This window comes from Protomyctophum parallelum (assembly GCF_964188405.1).
Source record: "Protomyctophum parallelum genome assembly, chromosome: 20".
Classification (NCBI taxonomy): domain Eukaryota; kingdom Metazoa; phylum Chordata; class Actinopteri; order Myctophiformes; family Myctophidae; genus Protomyctophum; species Protomyctophum parallelum.
The window spans coordinates 40,518,079-40,534,035 of NC_139718.1; the positions used below are offsets into that span (position 1 = coordinate 40,518,079).

Genomic DNA, 15,957 nt, shown 5'->3' on the forward strand with positions numbered 1-15,957 from the left:
TGATATGGTCAATCTCTGCATGCTCTCTCTCTCTCCCTCTCCCTCTATCTCGCTCGCTCGCTCAATTCAATTCTTTATTGGCTTGGGAAAATGTACGTTTGCGTTGCCAAAGCAAAAGTGGAACAAAACAATTAAAACAAAGCAATGCATGTACAATTTAACGGGGATTAAAGAAAAGTGTCTGAGTTACACTGCAACTCAGAAGAAAACGAAACTATCTCACAAAACCATAATTAATTTTATATCTATACAGGGTCCCCGGGGGTCCTTAAAAAGTCTTACATTTTACTTTCAAAAGGGTGCAAGAACCCTGTCTATAGGAGTGTATGGAGGCTCCGGTGAGACATGTTCAGATCTTCATCATTCTCTCTGTCTGTGTCCACTCGCTTCGGATGGCATCAACTGATAATCACCAATATTCTCCTTAATCCATTTTGGACGGGAACCCGGGCCCTTTGGTGTTGACTTTATAGCTATTGAAAAATCGTGGAAATGTGGCGCAAAACTTTGAATATATATTCTTTCAGAGTTTCAGAGTCCCTGGAACAACATTATTTTCAGATGGGGTTCGGCGGCCATATAATGTTTGGGATGCTTGACACGAAATATTGAGCACCACTGATACAGAAACATGAGGTTTTTCCCAAAATAAAATACATTTGAAAAAGATTAATTTTTTTCAGGCCTAAATGACTTAATCACAGTTCTCATTGTGTGTGTGTGTGTGTGTGTGTGTGTGTGTGTGTGTGTGTGTGTGTGTGTGTGTGTGTGTACCGTATAAGGATGTTTATCTGAGCAAGATATGCAGTGTGTCGATCTGCTTGCCAAGAACCTATAATTTTATAACCGAAAGCTCATGATGTAGTAACTCTATCAAGCCTTTGTGTATTTTTTTGCCTGAACTTGTAACCTATGAATGGTGCCGTGAACTCTCATTGTACGCAGCAGTGGTGTGCACAGACATTTAGAGGGGCAGGTGCTCAAGTGAAAAAAAAGGGCACCTTGTGCAGCGCATTTTGGGGCGGGAACCCATTTTGGTGCTTTAGCTATTGAAAAATAGCAGACCTACAAGCTCATAGCGCGCTACGAGCTTGTAGATCTGCTATTTTTCTTTAATCGAAGAATCACTGACATAGAAACATAGCTTTAGATTGTGGGGGCCTAAATAATATAGTAGAAGCGTTTTTTTATCAAGATTTGATCAATGTCACCATGGTCCACATACTACAAATTAAGAAGAACAAAATAAACTTTTTTTTTTTTTCTTTTTTTTTTTAAGAGCAAAATTGCCAAAAGGGTAGCACCCCCTAGTGTCTATCTGTGCACGCCACTGGTACGCAGCATATATATTTGAGGCCTGAACTCTGTTGCTCTGGACGATAGCATTACCCGTCTTACATGATCATTATATGGTTTCTGGTGTGTGGAAACCTCATATGTCCAACAAAACAAAAAAAGCTTGTAGATCTGCTATACTTTTTTATGCTTTTGTGTGACGCTGTAGTATGATCATAGGCTCTGAATCGGCTCTGAATTCGGACTTGATCATCCTCGATCCTGTCCGAAATGTATAAAGCTGAAGTGGTTAAGGTCAGTAAATGGTGCATTTATATAGCGACGCTTTACATAGATTGTGCATTACATTCACCCTTTCACACATTCATACACCGAGGCCGGAGGAAACCATGCAACGCACCAACCTGCACATTGGGAGCAATTAGGGGTTCAGAGTCTTGCTCAAGGACACTTCTACACTGACTCTGGGGGGGCCCGGGTTCGAACTGGGAACCTTGCGGTTCTCAGTCTACCCCATGAGCCACTGTCGCAGTAATAGGGTTAGTAGTCGGACAATGCGACCAACCAGGCCACTGGACAATGGCTGCATGACAACAAACGTCAAAATGTACTCTAGGAAGTGTCCCTATTAATATACTGGCTCCATTGCATGGTCTTGATAAGGGCTGATGATGACCGCTATTACACCTGATAACATCTGGAACCGCTCTATCTTATCTGTAGGAGTGTTCCCGGCTGTATTCTGATCTTCCTCTGTGTCCTTATATCTTTCGGACCAGACAGTGGAATTGTGGTTAGAGTGGCCGCCCTGAAACTGGGAGGTTGGGGTTCGATCCCCAGCCGGGTCATACCAAAGACTGTAAAAATGGGACCCTCTGCCTCCCTGTTTGGCCGCTCGGCATCAATGCGTTAGATTGGGGGGGGGGGGTCAAAACCACTAATCAAAATGATTCCCAAGCGCGGCACGGCTCACCGCTCCAAGACATTGGTCAAATGCGGAGAACAAATTTCACTGCATGCGGTAACGTGTGTGATAAATCTTCCTCGTGTGTCTCTGTCTCTAGGAGTGTAGCCTGGGGTCCACCTATGCTTTCTATGGCAGGATCCGCCGGGAGAATCTAGACGCAGCTGCGCGACATGAGACTAATTAATTAAAGCAACAGAGAGAGAGAGAGAGAGAGAGAGAGAAGTGTGTGTGTGCGTCAATTTAACAAAGGTGCAGACGATCAGAAATCAGCAGAGAGTGATCGACGTTTGCGCTACTCTATGACGTATCGAAGTGAACTCGTTCCCAGACTTTTGTTTTCTCCCTGGAAATAAGAACGTCTGGGTTTCCGAGGACCTCCCCTGACACACGTTCCACTGGGAGGAGACCCCCGGGGGGCAGACCAAGGCGCAGGTGGAGGAAATACATCGACTCACTGGCCTTGGAACGTCTCGGAATCCCCCAGGTCACTAATGTTGCTCTGGAGAGGGAAGTCTGGAGCACTCTGGTGGAGCTGTTTGCCCCCGCGACCCGACTACGGATAAGCGGTTGAAGATGGATGGATGCATGGATGGATGGGTTTCCGAGGCTACTAGGAGTGTGCAACGGCTGTATTCAGATCTTCCTCTCTGTCTATAAGGAGTGTGTCCGGCTGTATTCAGATCCTCCTCTCTGTCTCTAAGGAGTGTGTCCGGCTGTATTCAGATCTTCCTCTCTGTCTCTAAGGAGTGTGTCCGGCTGTATTCAGATCTCCCTCTCTGTCTCTAAGGAGTGTGTCCGGCTGTATTCAGATCCTCCTCTCTGTCTCTAAGGAGTGTGTCCGGCTGTATTCAGATCCTCCTCTCTGTCTCTAAGGAGTGTGTCCGGCTGTATTCAGATCCTCCTCTCTGTCTCTAAGGAGTGTGTCCGGCTGTATTCAGATCCTCCTCTGTGTCTCTAGGAGTGTGTTTCCGGCTGTATTCAGATCTTCCTCTCTCTGTCTCTAAGGAGTGTGTTTCCGGCTGTATTCAGATCTTCCTCTGTGTCTCTAGGAGTGTGTTTCCGGCTGTATTCAGATCTTCCTCTCTGTCTCTATAGGAGTGTGTCCGGCTGTATTCAGATCTCCCTCTCTGTCTCTATAGGAGTGTGTCCGGCTGTATTCAGATCTTCCTCTCTGTCTCTAGGAGTGTGTCCGGCTGTATTCAGATCTTCCTCTGTGTCTATAAGGAGTGTGTCCGGCTGTATTCAGATCTCCCTCTGTGTCTCTAGGAGTGCGCCCGGCTGTACGGAGGCTCCAGCGAGGTGTGCTCAGACCTCCTCAGACATCCAGAGGAGCACGAGGAGGTGCAGGCCGCCTCCTCCATGGTGGTTCTCCTCTACACCGCCGTGCTGTCGCTGGTCTCCGTTCCCCCTGCCTTGCTGCTGGGCTCCTGGTCCGACCGGCACACGGGTACGTATAACCTACGTCTATGTATACGGCCATTCTATACCCCAATTAATGCTGCTGGTACTGTACTGGCGTCATTTGGATTCCATAGAAGCCAGCAAACTCGCCAAGGGCTCGATGGAGTGAGGTGCCCGTCCGTCGAGTAGTTTGGTTATACCAGTTGTCCAGAACCGTTTTCCACTGGACACACACTGGTCTGATTAACCCATTCTGACCTGAGATCAGATTCATACGAGGTTTCCACATGGACACACACTGGTCTGATTAACCCATGCTGACCTGAGATCAGATTCTAAAAATGTCAGTCGTTCTTCGATTTTTCAATAGCAGACCTACAAGCTCGTATCGCGCCACTCGGTGGCGCGATATGAGCTTGTAGATCTGCTATTTTTCAATAGCTAAAGCTTAACGTGATGCCGGTCAGAATGGGATAAAGAATGGGATAAAGCAACAGAGAGAGATTCAACCAGTAGGACCATTATAGCATCGGTCCTATAGAGTATAGAGCGTCACAGTCCCCTATACCAGGGCCCAGGAAATGACTCCCCGTTCATTTCCCTCATAGACATTTCAAAAGGTATTTATTTAAAGACCTTTTAAGGCAAAGCCAACTGGAGTTGTGAGAAATCATGACAACAAACACAATTTTTCGGGCCGAACAAACAATAAACACATTTTTTTCCTTGTTTTTCTACTTTGTAATTATTTGTTTGGTCCAAAATATTGTGTTTATTGTCACGATTTGTCACAACTTTACTCGAGTTGGTTTTGTACGACGCCTAAAAGGTCTTTAAATAAATACTTTTTGAAATGTGTAACCCAGCCAACATGGCAACCCAGAAATGGCAACCGATGTCAACCACAGCAGTATAGAGGTGGCATCAGTTCCTACACTCCCCACTCCCATTCAAGATGCCGAATTGTTTGTAGGGCAGCAACATGTTCCTCTACACTACTGTGCTAATCCCTTGTTACTCATCGGTGAGTTATTTAGGCTTGGTGTCATTTTCATTTAGATCAACTGGTTAATTAGCTGTTATTTGAGTCTGTATTGAAAGCAATTGATTTATGTTTGAGCTTTCTGTTGAATAATTAAGACTGATATTATAAAAAGCTTTGTATTTTTTTCTAAGACAAAGCATGCATGATATAAACTGTTAATGGAAAAATTATTAAAGAGGTCGAACTCTTTACTCATTGATAGTTTGATTTGATTTAATGTGATTTTTGAACAAAATACTGATTTAGCCACCTGGCCTTTCAGGTCAGGTTTTTGTGTCCTTGAAAGGATTTCCCTCTGGATGGTTCTGGTACCTGGACCTGGCGAACCCCCCCCCCAATCCCCCCCCCCCCCCCCCCCCCCCCCCCCCCCCCCCCCCCACTTAGAACAATAGGAATTGAACAGGGACTCTCAGTCACCCATTTTGTGTTTTTTCTGGCTAGTCTTCTTCTGTCTGTTCTCTGTGTGTTCTTCAGCCTTTCGTTTGGAACTCCTAGTGGAAGCTCTCACAGGTGACTGTGACTGAACAACTGCTTCGTCCGTTTGTGCTCTTTAGCTCCCAGCAGCAGAGGGACTACTGCTGCCACTGACAGACACCCGCTCTGGTTGCCCTGCAGTCTAAGCGAAAATCTCCACAGCCCCCGACTGTTTCTCTGGTTCGTGTTCATCCTCATCATCCATCTCTGCAGAAGTATATCTTCAGTGCCACTGAAGGTGGAGTTGGAAGGCGTGAGCCATGACCTTCAGGAGTGATCTCCTGGAAGCCTCTGTGGACAGACTCCAGGGTGTGGCTCCTCCTCCGCAGGCCTGCTGCCGAGTGACGCAGCATCAGAGAGACGCACAGACCTGGTGGGCTTTCCCGCTGTGGCCGTACGGCCTGGGGGGGAGGCCTGTGTCTCTATACAACAGCCACCAGCTGTGAAGGCCTGGCTGCCTCGGCAGAGCGACGGTCGCTGGCAGAGATGTTCACCAGGGATTCCGGCAACGTGGTTTGTCACCAGACAAGGATGATACTCGTTCATATCTGTGCCATGCGCTACTGGCTCTGCTTTGACAGTGCACTGCAGTGGCGTCTGCTCCTCGTCTGCCGTCTCCTGAAAGACCATGCCTACAGAGGAGGTGGGAGGCTGGGGCTCCACGGAGGAAGTGGAAGGCTGGGGGATCCATCTCCTCCTCGAAGACCAGGTCCAGTTTCTTCATAGAGGAAGCAGCCAGGCCAGTCACCACCTTAAAGGGGCCCCCATTTTTTGGTTTTTTCTATATAAATGTTCAAAGTTGTTTAAGTTCTGTGTTGTTCAATAATATTTAAGTTAACCTTTAACCCCAGTTTCTGCCTCCTTATTTCTTTGGTTTTCACTTACACCATTGGTCATCCATTTACCCTTAAAGGTGTAGTGAAATGAAAAAGAAGTTTTTCACACTTTTAGACCATATCTGTGGTCATTATATGGGCATACCTAACAATGGATGCCAAAAAAAATGTGAAAATTCTCATTTCTGTGTGTTTTTATATCAAAGGTCCATAAAAACGATTGCATTATTTATTTATTAAATTTGGGCATGTACAACTTCCTGGTCTCAACTGCGACTGTTTCTTTCTTTCTTTCGTTCTAACTTTATTAATTAAATACAAATACATTGGACATAAATGGTGGGGGGGGGGGGGGGGGCGACTTCCAGACCCGCAGGTACGTGGCCAGGGTGCCAGCCCAGTTCCGGCGCACCCCACGTCCGAAACGGTCGAGAAATGACAGTTGCCGTGTGGGGGTCACTGTACTGCACTGTAACTGTACTGTCACACCCGAAATACTGTTCTGTCTCAGCTACAATGGGCAGTCTGTCTATCTGGAGAAGGCGTTGTTTCATTTATCCCTATAGGTGGCTTAAAAAACCCAAAACAAACATCCTGTCTAGTAGTGTCAAGTAATAGTCAACAATGTGCTATATTACAATATATTTATTTTTTCTTCTTTTCCCTCTGTGTGTTAAGCATGTGCATATTGTATTACGCCTCTTGTGCAGATCCAAATAAAATAATTCAAATGTGTGTGTGGCTGCGCAACATTTACACTTGGTTGTGAAAACCGCTCAGACCCAGCCAGCCAGCCACACACACACACACATACACATACACACACACACAGCTACTTAATGAAGTTGTTGCACCACTTAAAAATGGGTAACCTTCTGAGAGCTTCACGGGCAAAGATAATCAACTTCAAAATCTCAATGTGTCAGAAAGACCTCCCAGACAGTCTAGCGTTGAGGTCATTATGGTGTATTGTGTGACAGGTCGGCGGCGGGTGGTCCTACTCCTGCCCGCAGTTCTCTCCCTGGCCAGCGGGGGCTGGATGATCGCAATGACCCTGTTCCAGCAGATGGGGGTGCTGTGGACACTGATGTCTGCTGGGCTGGTGGGACTGTCTGGAGGCACTGTCTGTTTGTTCCTGAGGTATAGAGCGCGCGCGGGCGCACACACACACACACACACACCAGCATTTTAGGACGCCAGTTTTATGAATGCCATTATCGCAATTATGTTCCAGCGCAAAGCCTTACACCTAACCTCTAAATGCCTAATCCGTAAACTAACCCCAACCACAATTTTTCTTGCGAGGAAAGTTGTCCTCACCAACCAATGTGTTCGACACTACCGTGTCTGCCTGCCTGTGCATGTGCGTCAGTCTGCGGCTGCCATGTCGCAGGGGGGGGGGGGGGGGGGGGGGGGTCGCCAAATTATTTTGGGGGGTCCCCAAATTATAAAAAAATTGAAAAACGGTGGCTTTTGCGCCAGTTTTTTTTCTTCATTGACATTTGAAAAAACTCAAATCTACATGCCCGACGTTGGCTCAAAACACGTCCATATATGTAGATACTTGTGGGTGTGTCTGCCCAGATTAACCCCATATATGGACATCTCTGTCGTCAGCGCAAACCGACATGCAAGCAGGTCTGGTTGTTGTTGAATGATGTCACATGCCATACATGGAGGTCTACGACGAGTTAATATAGATAGCGTCACAATCTTTCTAACCATTTTAACCATACCTTTCATATTCCAAAAAATATCTGTGAGCTTGTAGATCTGCTATTTTCAAACAAATCTTGCACGAATCTTCCCTTCTGGGCGCGCGTCCCTGCCCTGGCAAAAAAAAATCTTTTGAGATGAGGGTCCGTGGCCAAGTCCAGTTTCTTGACATGAAATAGTTTTATAACCTTTTGAAGTTTCTTTGCGATGAAAGATGTTGGGAGCTTTTGAAGTTTCTTTGCCATGAAAAACCTAGAAGCACTGCTCTGTGTGAGTGGAGCATATTGTGTGTCTTGGGAGACTGCATGCGTACGTATAGTATCCTAACCCCAACATGATGAAACTCCACTACAATCTAATCAGGGGAAACACCCAATGTGTCCCGACTTGACCCGTCCACCCCAATAAACCGCCTTCATGTCCAATATTTGTCTCCGAACGTGGCCCATAGGTCTCACACACACACACACACACACACACACACACACACACACACACACACACACACACACTTGGCCTTCCCTGTCACTGTGGAAACAGACCATTTATCAATGTTATTGAAAATACCAATGAAATACTCTCTCTCTCTCTCTGTCTGTCTGTCTGTGTGTGTGTGTGTGTGTGTGTGTGTGTGTCTCTCTCCGTCTCTCTCTCTCTCTCTGTCTCTCTCTCAGTTCGTTCAGCTACATAGCAGACCTCACATCCAGTAAAGGAGGGGAGAACAGAACAGTACGCATGGCCATCGCCGAGGCCATGGTGTATGTGGGCGGTACTGTCGGCTACCTGCTGGGTAACATGTGTTTATATTTCATTTATTCATATTTAGAAAATGTCCACATATACAAACATTTCCACATACTCAAAAGAGGTGTTGAAAGAGGTTAAAAGGACCCCTGACTTGTATGCCTAAATACATGATGTGTTCGTAGCTCTTATAGCTTTGGACCACAAGGTCGTGGGTTTGATCCCGGGCAACGACAACTCAGCATATTAGTAGCACGACTTGGGTGCGGCAAGTCGTGCGGGGAGACAAGTTGATGGTAGGTGTGGTGCTCCACCTCAGTATCCATCTGGGTCTAGCGCATTGTAACGGGGACAGACTCCATCTCCCAAGGGTCTAGCGCATTGTAACGGGGACAGACTCCATCTCCCAGAAGTCTAGTGCATTGTAACAGGGACAGACTCCATCTCCCAGAGGTCTAGTGGATTGTAACAGGGACAGACTCCATCTCCCAGGGGTCTAGTGCATTGTAATGGGGACAGACTCCATCTCCCAAGGGTCTAGTGCATTGTAACAGGGACAGACTCCATCTCCCAGGGTTCTAGTGCATTGTAACGGGGACAGACTCCATCTCCCAGGGTTCTAGCGCATTGTAACGGGGACAGACTCCATCTCCCAGGGTTCTAGCGCATTGTAACGGGGACAGACTCCATCTCCCAGAAGTCTAGTGCATTGTAACAGGGACAGACTCCATCTCCCAAGGGTCTAGTGCATTGTAATGGGGACAGACTCCATCTCCCAGGGGTCTAGCGCTTTGTAACGCGGACAGACTACATCTCCCAGAGGTCTAGCGCATTGCAACGGGGACAGATTCCATCTCCCAGAGGTCTAGCGCATTGCAACGGGGACAGACTCCATCTCCCAGGGTTCTAGTGCATTGTAACGGGGACAGACTCCATCTCCCAGGGTTCTAGTGCATTGTAACAGGGACAGACTCCATCTCCCAGGGTTCTAGTGCATTGTAACAGGGACAGACTCCATCTCCCAGAGGTCTAGCGCATTGTAACGGGGACAGACTCCTTGTGTGTTACCGGCTGATACCAACACTCCTGACTTACCTATACTTGCCTATACTAGAACTTAAAAACATTGTATTTATCCCATTTAGGCCTGACGTCGAAATGTCAAAAAATGTCTTCAAAATCCTGACAGTTTTCTGAAAAACCTTATGTTTCTGTATCAGTGGTGCTCAATATTTCATGTCAAGGACCCCACAAATTATATGTAATATGCCTCCGACCCCCATCTGAAAATATGTTGTTCCAGGGACCTTCCCAGAAGCAAAGATTTGAGTTAACACTTTCAAAAATAGCATACCTACAAGTTCATAGCGCGGCACTCGGTGCCGCACTACGAGCTTGTAGATCTGCTATTTTTCATTAGCTAAAGTATAACATAATGCTTTAAACCACCAAAAGGGGTTCCCGCCCCAAAATGGGTTATTTTAGAAATAGCCGGTCTAACACAACAAACAGGGACCATAATGAACCACACATGGACATATGGCATCAACTTGCGATGGGAGCGGCCCCTGAAAGACGTGCCATTTCTAAAAATCATAGAATATAATCAAATATTGAAGGTGTTTTTATAATTTCTAATTGTAGTTATTGAGGGCAAGTATAATGCATATAAATAAGTCTTATTAGCCAGGAATCCTTTGAATGCATTTTGGTTGTGATCTTTTTGTCATGCTTCATTGTCTAGTTAAAATGTCCTGGCTGTGTGTCCTCTCTCCTCGGACCAGTGTCCCGGACACCGATTTAATTTAATAATCCTATGAATCACACTATTCATCATATCCCTGCTGCTATAGTCATACAACTATAACACTGATTAATCATTTAACAATCACATGCATTTACTTTCTACAATTGGGTTACTGGCCTTATTATTTAATGCATTACAAGCTACCGTTGGTTGATTTAATTATAATTCACACAGCACTGGCTGTCGGGGATGTATTTGATTAACACATCAAGACCCTAGGCCGATTTGTACAAAATGTCTTCTAAAATCATCAAACACGTTTCCTGGAGAAAAAAAACGTACAGTATGTTGCTATATCGGTGGTTCTCAATTGAATTTATGTTACTTATAGGAGATAATAACAGATGTACACGCTAGGGATGAACCGATGAGATGATTTGGCCGATATCGATATCCGATATAATGAATTGCTATTATGGCCGATAACCGTTATAATCGATCGTCCATATGATCTCATTCTGTATTAAAAATATATAATGATCTTTGCCATTCTGAAAAAGGCTGAATTTGAGAAAAAAAGCAATGCCTCTTTATTCCAAAACTAGGGATGCACTGTTATTGAAATGTTGGCTCATATCCCAACATAAACAGCTTGAATGTAGTATTTTTTTTTTAATGTTCCAACTATTGACTCTTTCGAAAGCTTCCCCAGAAAACACTGATTTAATTTTCAGCCTTCATAACAAAAGGCTTTTTCAGGATTTTTTTTGTTTGTTTTTTTTGTTTACATAATTATAATAAAATAAAAGATCTGCTAAATCCGATATATTATTTTACTGATACCGATTACAGATTAATAGGTTTAACCCATTTTGTGCGGGAACCCCTTTTGGTGTTAGCATTATGTTATGCTTTAGCTATTTAAAAATAGCAGATCTACAAGACTGACATAGAAACATAGCTTTTTCAGAAAACTGTAGAAGACATTTTTAGAATCTGATCTCAGGTCAAAATGCTCAACACACGATGAGCTTGTATATCTGCTTTTTCTTATTAGCTAAAGTATAACATATGTCTGCTATCTAAAGTGACACAGGCATTCCTGATCTTAATGTGTTCTAAATCAATGGTTCCAAAAAGTGGCGTCCGGGGCCCCCAAGGGGTCCTTGAGGCAGTTCTAGGGGGTCCCCATGCAGCTAAAGGACGGTTTTGGAACCAAATGGACCCTTATGGGTCTGTAACTCTAATTAATGGGTCCGTATGGTTCCATTTGTACACTCTCAGAGTTAAATTAACGTTGATTTTACAATATAAATTGGGGGTCCCAGAGATAGAAATGTCATTCGAGGCGGTTCCGTAGCCTAAGGCATGTCAAACTGGGGATCCATTCTGACCTGAGATCAGATTCATACAAGGTTTCCACTGGACACACACTGGTCTGATTAACACATTCTGACCTGAGATCAGATTCTAAAAATGTCAGTCGCTCTTCGATTTAAAAAAAATTGCAGACCTACAAGCTCAGCACAACATGATGCTAACACCAAAATGGGTTCCCGTTCAGAATGGGTTAAAAAGGTTATCTTTGAAAAACAAAGAAGGGTCCCGCACACTGTCAGAAACTTGCCAAAACGTTTATTCAACGTTTTCGGTCTTATTCGACGTTTCGGTTAGACCGAAACGTTGAATAAAAGAGCAACATTTTTGTCTCTAGCGGTGATTCAATTTCAAGGATCCCCGGTTCCTTGTGGCGATATGTATCGCGATATCGATCCCCTAACATCTATATACTGTAGGCAGTGATGGTAGTGTGGCCATGCCAATCAGCCACTGCGGTGCAGGTGGTGGTGTTTTCAGTTTCGCCGTTAGTTTTTGGCAGCCCAGAAACACGCCAGGCTAGCTAAACAAACCAGCGTGAAAACAGCCACGCATGCAGAGAGAGGGCAGTGTAGGGATATGGAGCTCGTTCATTTTTATTTATTAACCCATTCTGAACGGGCACCCATTTTGGTGTTGGCATCATGTTATGCTTTAGCTATTGAAAAATAGCAGATCTACAAGCTCATAGCGCGCCACCGAGTGGCGCGCTACGAGCTTGTAGGTCTGCTATTTTTGAAAAATCGAGGAACGACTGACATTTTTAGAATCTGATCTCAGATCAGAATGGGTTAATAATGAAACTGTCAGGATGTAATAGACATTTTTAAATGAAAAAGAAATCCCTGTTCATTTTCCCTCATAGACTTTTCAGAAAGTATTTATTTAAAGACGTTTACGCCGCGGACAAAGCCAACTCTTGTCGTGACAAATCATGACAATAAACCCAATGTTTTGGGCCAAACAAAGAATTAGGAAGTAGAAAGAAACGGCAGGTTACAACACTTTTTTGTTGTTTGGTCCAAAATATTGTGTTTGTTGTCATGATTTGTCACGAGTTGGCTTCGTACGACGCTTAAAAGGTCTTTAAATTAATACTTTTTGAAATGTCTATGGGAAAAATGCATTGGATATATATTCAGGAGGTTATATATATATATATATATTTATGGTGTAAATGTATATTTTCAGGATGTTATTTTTATAGTGTAAATGTATATTTATATATTCAGGAGGTTATATATATAGATATTTATGGTCTAAATGTATATTTTCAGGAGGTTATCTGGTGCAGCACACTGGCTTGCTGTCGGCATTCATTTGCTACTGCTGTTGTCACTTCCTGTCCATCGTCTACAACCTGGTGTGGTTGCGAGACCCCGCCCCTCCACCACTGGCCACACGCACAGACCAGGTAACGCCCGCCCCTCCACCACTGGCCACACCCACAGACCAGGTAACGCCCGCCCCTCCACCACTGGCCACACCCACAGACCAGGTAACGCCCGCCCCTCCACCACTGGCCACACCCACAGACCAGGTAACGCCCGCCCCTCCACCACTGGCCACACCCACAGACCAGGTAACGCCCGCCCCTCCACCACTGGCCACACCCACAGACCAGGTAACGCCCGCCCCTCCACCACTGGCCACACCCACAGACCAGGTAACGCCCGCCCCTCCACCACTGGCCACACCCACAGACCAGGTATAGGTCATCCTGATCCTACTTTTATCCTATAGGGTGTGTTTGATGATGTGCACCGGGAACGTCCGGGAGCACACTCGCCTATTAGTAGGGATGTCCCGATCACTTTTTTTGCTCCCAATCCGATTCCGATCATTTGATTTTGAGACATAACGATACCGATCTTTCCCGATCCGATCCTTATATTTTTATATAACACTTAAGCCATATCACAATAGCAAATATCCTAATGTATAGCACTCTAGTGTGGTCTGTTTTGTTGCCTTAGGCGAAATGTGACTATACTTTTATTATAATTATTTCTGTTAAAGCATGGAATCATAGGGAAATAATGATGTATTGGTTAATTAGAGTGAATACCGTTCTACAGCTTATAAAGAAGTCAAGTTAAAACTCTTAAAGAGTAACTCTCTCATTCAGAGAGTAGGCTACTACAGACACCTATCCCATCATAGCGGTTTTGTTTTCATATTGGTGTCTTATGTTTGATGATCTCTGACTGGGACCAGAAGGAAAACAACTAGCATAAACACAAACACAGTAAAACAACAATTTTTACAAAATCTCATTGCTTATACATCTTTCTTTGAGATTTACATTAGACAATTAACAATCTGATATGTTCTCCCCGATTCCGATCTTTTGAAAATCATGTGATCGGAGCCGATTTGGCGATTTCCGATCTCCCCGATCCGATCAGGACAACCCAATACACAATACAATTAGTTTGTATTGGCAGTGCACTCAGTGTGCCCTATATCCGAACACACCCCTATACTGTCAATGACCAGCTGAAAGTAAAAGTAGAATATTTGCCTCTGAGATGTAGTGGAGTAGAAGTTAAACTAAATAAAAAAATATATACCTCAAAATGGTGCTTAAAGATGGAGTGCAGTTTTTCATGTTTTTTATGAGGTACTTCAATAGACCCCTTGGTGTGGTTGTTATGTGCAATGATGTCTTCCATTTGTTATTCAGGGTTTCTTCCTGGAGGCTGAAACCTTGACAGTCAAACGTGCCAATGAAAGAATATATGATATAGTGACATCACAATATCATCCCCTCCCCTAACCCCTCCCCCTTTATCATACAACAACAGCTGTGTTTGCGGCTTCAGTTCAGGTGGATCACCACCCACCAGGCAAACCAGGCATACTTTTTATTTCTCAACAACATTTGAATGTGTTTTATTTCTCTCTCTCTCATTAGCAGGCAACAGTGCAGTACTACAGCGCCCCTACTGGTATATACTGGTGCTCATTAACGTCACATAGGTGAACAGCATATACAGACATTGCTGTTCCTTGGAGCGGTTGCAAAAAAACCTGTTGATCATGTTTTAGGGTGGAAAGAAATCACGGCACTCCATCTTTAAGTACAGTACTTAAATACTCAGTTACTTTACACCCCTGGCGAACAGCCAGGGGTGTTGTGAGTGTTCTCTTGCGAGTGTCGGACGCCGATGCCTGTTGAATGCCAACGAGCACCGTGGCCTCAGGCTGTATACCGGCTGGAAGAGGCTGATAAAATAAAAATAAAATGTTGGTTTAATTAAAATAAAATCGTGAAAATGTAGTGCAAAGGAGCGAACGTTTTTAACTCAAATCTTTGCTTCTGGGGGGTCCCTGGAACAACATGTTTTCAGATGAGGGTCGGCGGCTAATTACATTATAATCTGACAGAAAACTGTCATGATTTAGAAGGTATTTGTAGAATCAGCCTCAGTCCAAAATAGGTTAACAAGAGCATGCAACTACAAGGGTGCGTTCTGAGCGCGCTGTACAATACAAACTAACAGGCGAGTGCGCTCCGCTGCGGTATTTCCGAACGCATCCATTGTCCAATTCCTGAAAAGTTTTGGACATACAAGGTTTCTTTCCTGAAAGTGACGCTGCAATTTAAACGATCCCTCAGGTGTAACATTTATAATATATTATAAGGTCGCTTAAATGAGTTGCACATAATTCCCTGGGGATAACGTGTGTGTGTGTGTGTGTGTGTGTGTGTGTGTGTGTGTGTTTGTGTGTCCGTGTCCGCGCATGTGTGTGCCTGTACGTGCGCTTTGACAATTAATTAATTTGCTCGCACATTTATCTTTATAATTCTATGTCGTGACTCTTCGCTGCCTCCTGAGCAGATTCATGTTAAAGCAAGCTGTGACCGCCGCAATTCACTGATGTCACGATGTTCATATAATGTGTGTAAATCTATTCTATAACAGTTGGTCAAGTTTTTAATTATAATAACGGTGTCGTCGGTGTGTGTGTGCGCGTGTGCGTGTGCATTAGTCTCTTTTTCCATCTCAGGCCAGTTGTCAGTGGAAAGTGAAAGAAATTGCAGAGACCGTTTTGACCTTCGCAAAAAAAAGAATAGCACCGTCTGTGTATTGATAGAACATGTTTCCACGAGGCATTGTCTCGTCTCGGCGTCCAACGCAGAATCGCAGTCGAAGAGATTAGAAGTCGGAATTCGTATGTGAACGTGAAACATGATGAAGGTTAAATAAGGCTTTAATGTGATGAGAGTGAGTTTTATTATTTTTTATAATCCAAAATGTGCCGGGATTGAAGAAATGAAAGGGGGAGATAAAGAAGCTCATCTATGTCACACAGGGGTGGATTATACTTACCGCATGGTCCATGCTCC

The 15,957-nt window shown here is 44.5% G+C and overlaps 1 protein-coding gene across 1 annotated transcript in view; it reads left to right on the forward strand.

Annotated features, from left to right (window-relative positions):
- LOC310877785 (proton-coupled folate transporter) overlaps positions 1-15,957 on the forward strand; it is a gene marked incomplete at its 5' end in the record, with an annotated part of 170,275 nt that overhangs the window by 56,579 nt on the left and 97,739 nt on the right. The window contains 4 exons of the mRNA XM_083791733.1: positions 3,530-3,725; positions 7,000-7,159; positions 8,410-8,525; positions 12,881-13,017. Of these exons, the coding sequence (XP_083647859.1) occupies positions 3,530-3,725; positions 7,000-7,159; positions 8,410-8,525; positions 12,881-13,017 (609 nt within the window). The remainder of the gene's footprint in view (positions 1-3,529; positions 3,726-6,999; positions 7,160-8,409; positions 8,526-12,880; positions 13,018-15,957) is intronic.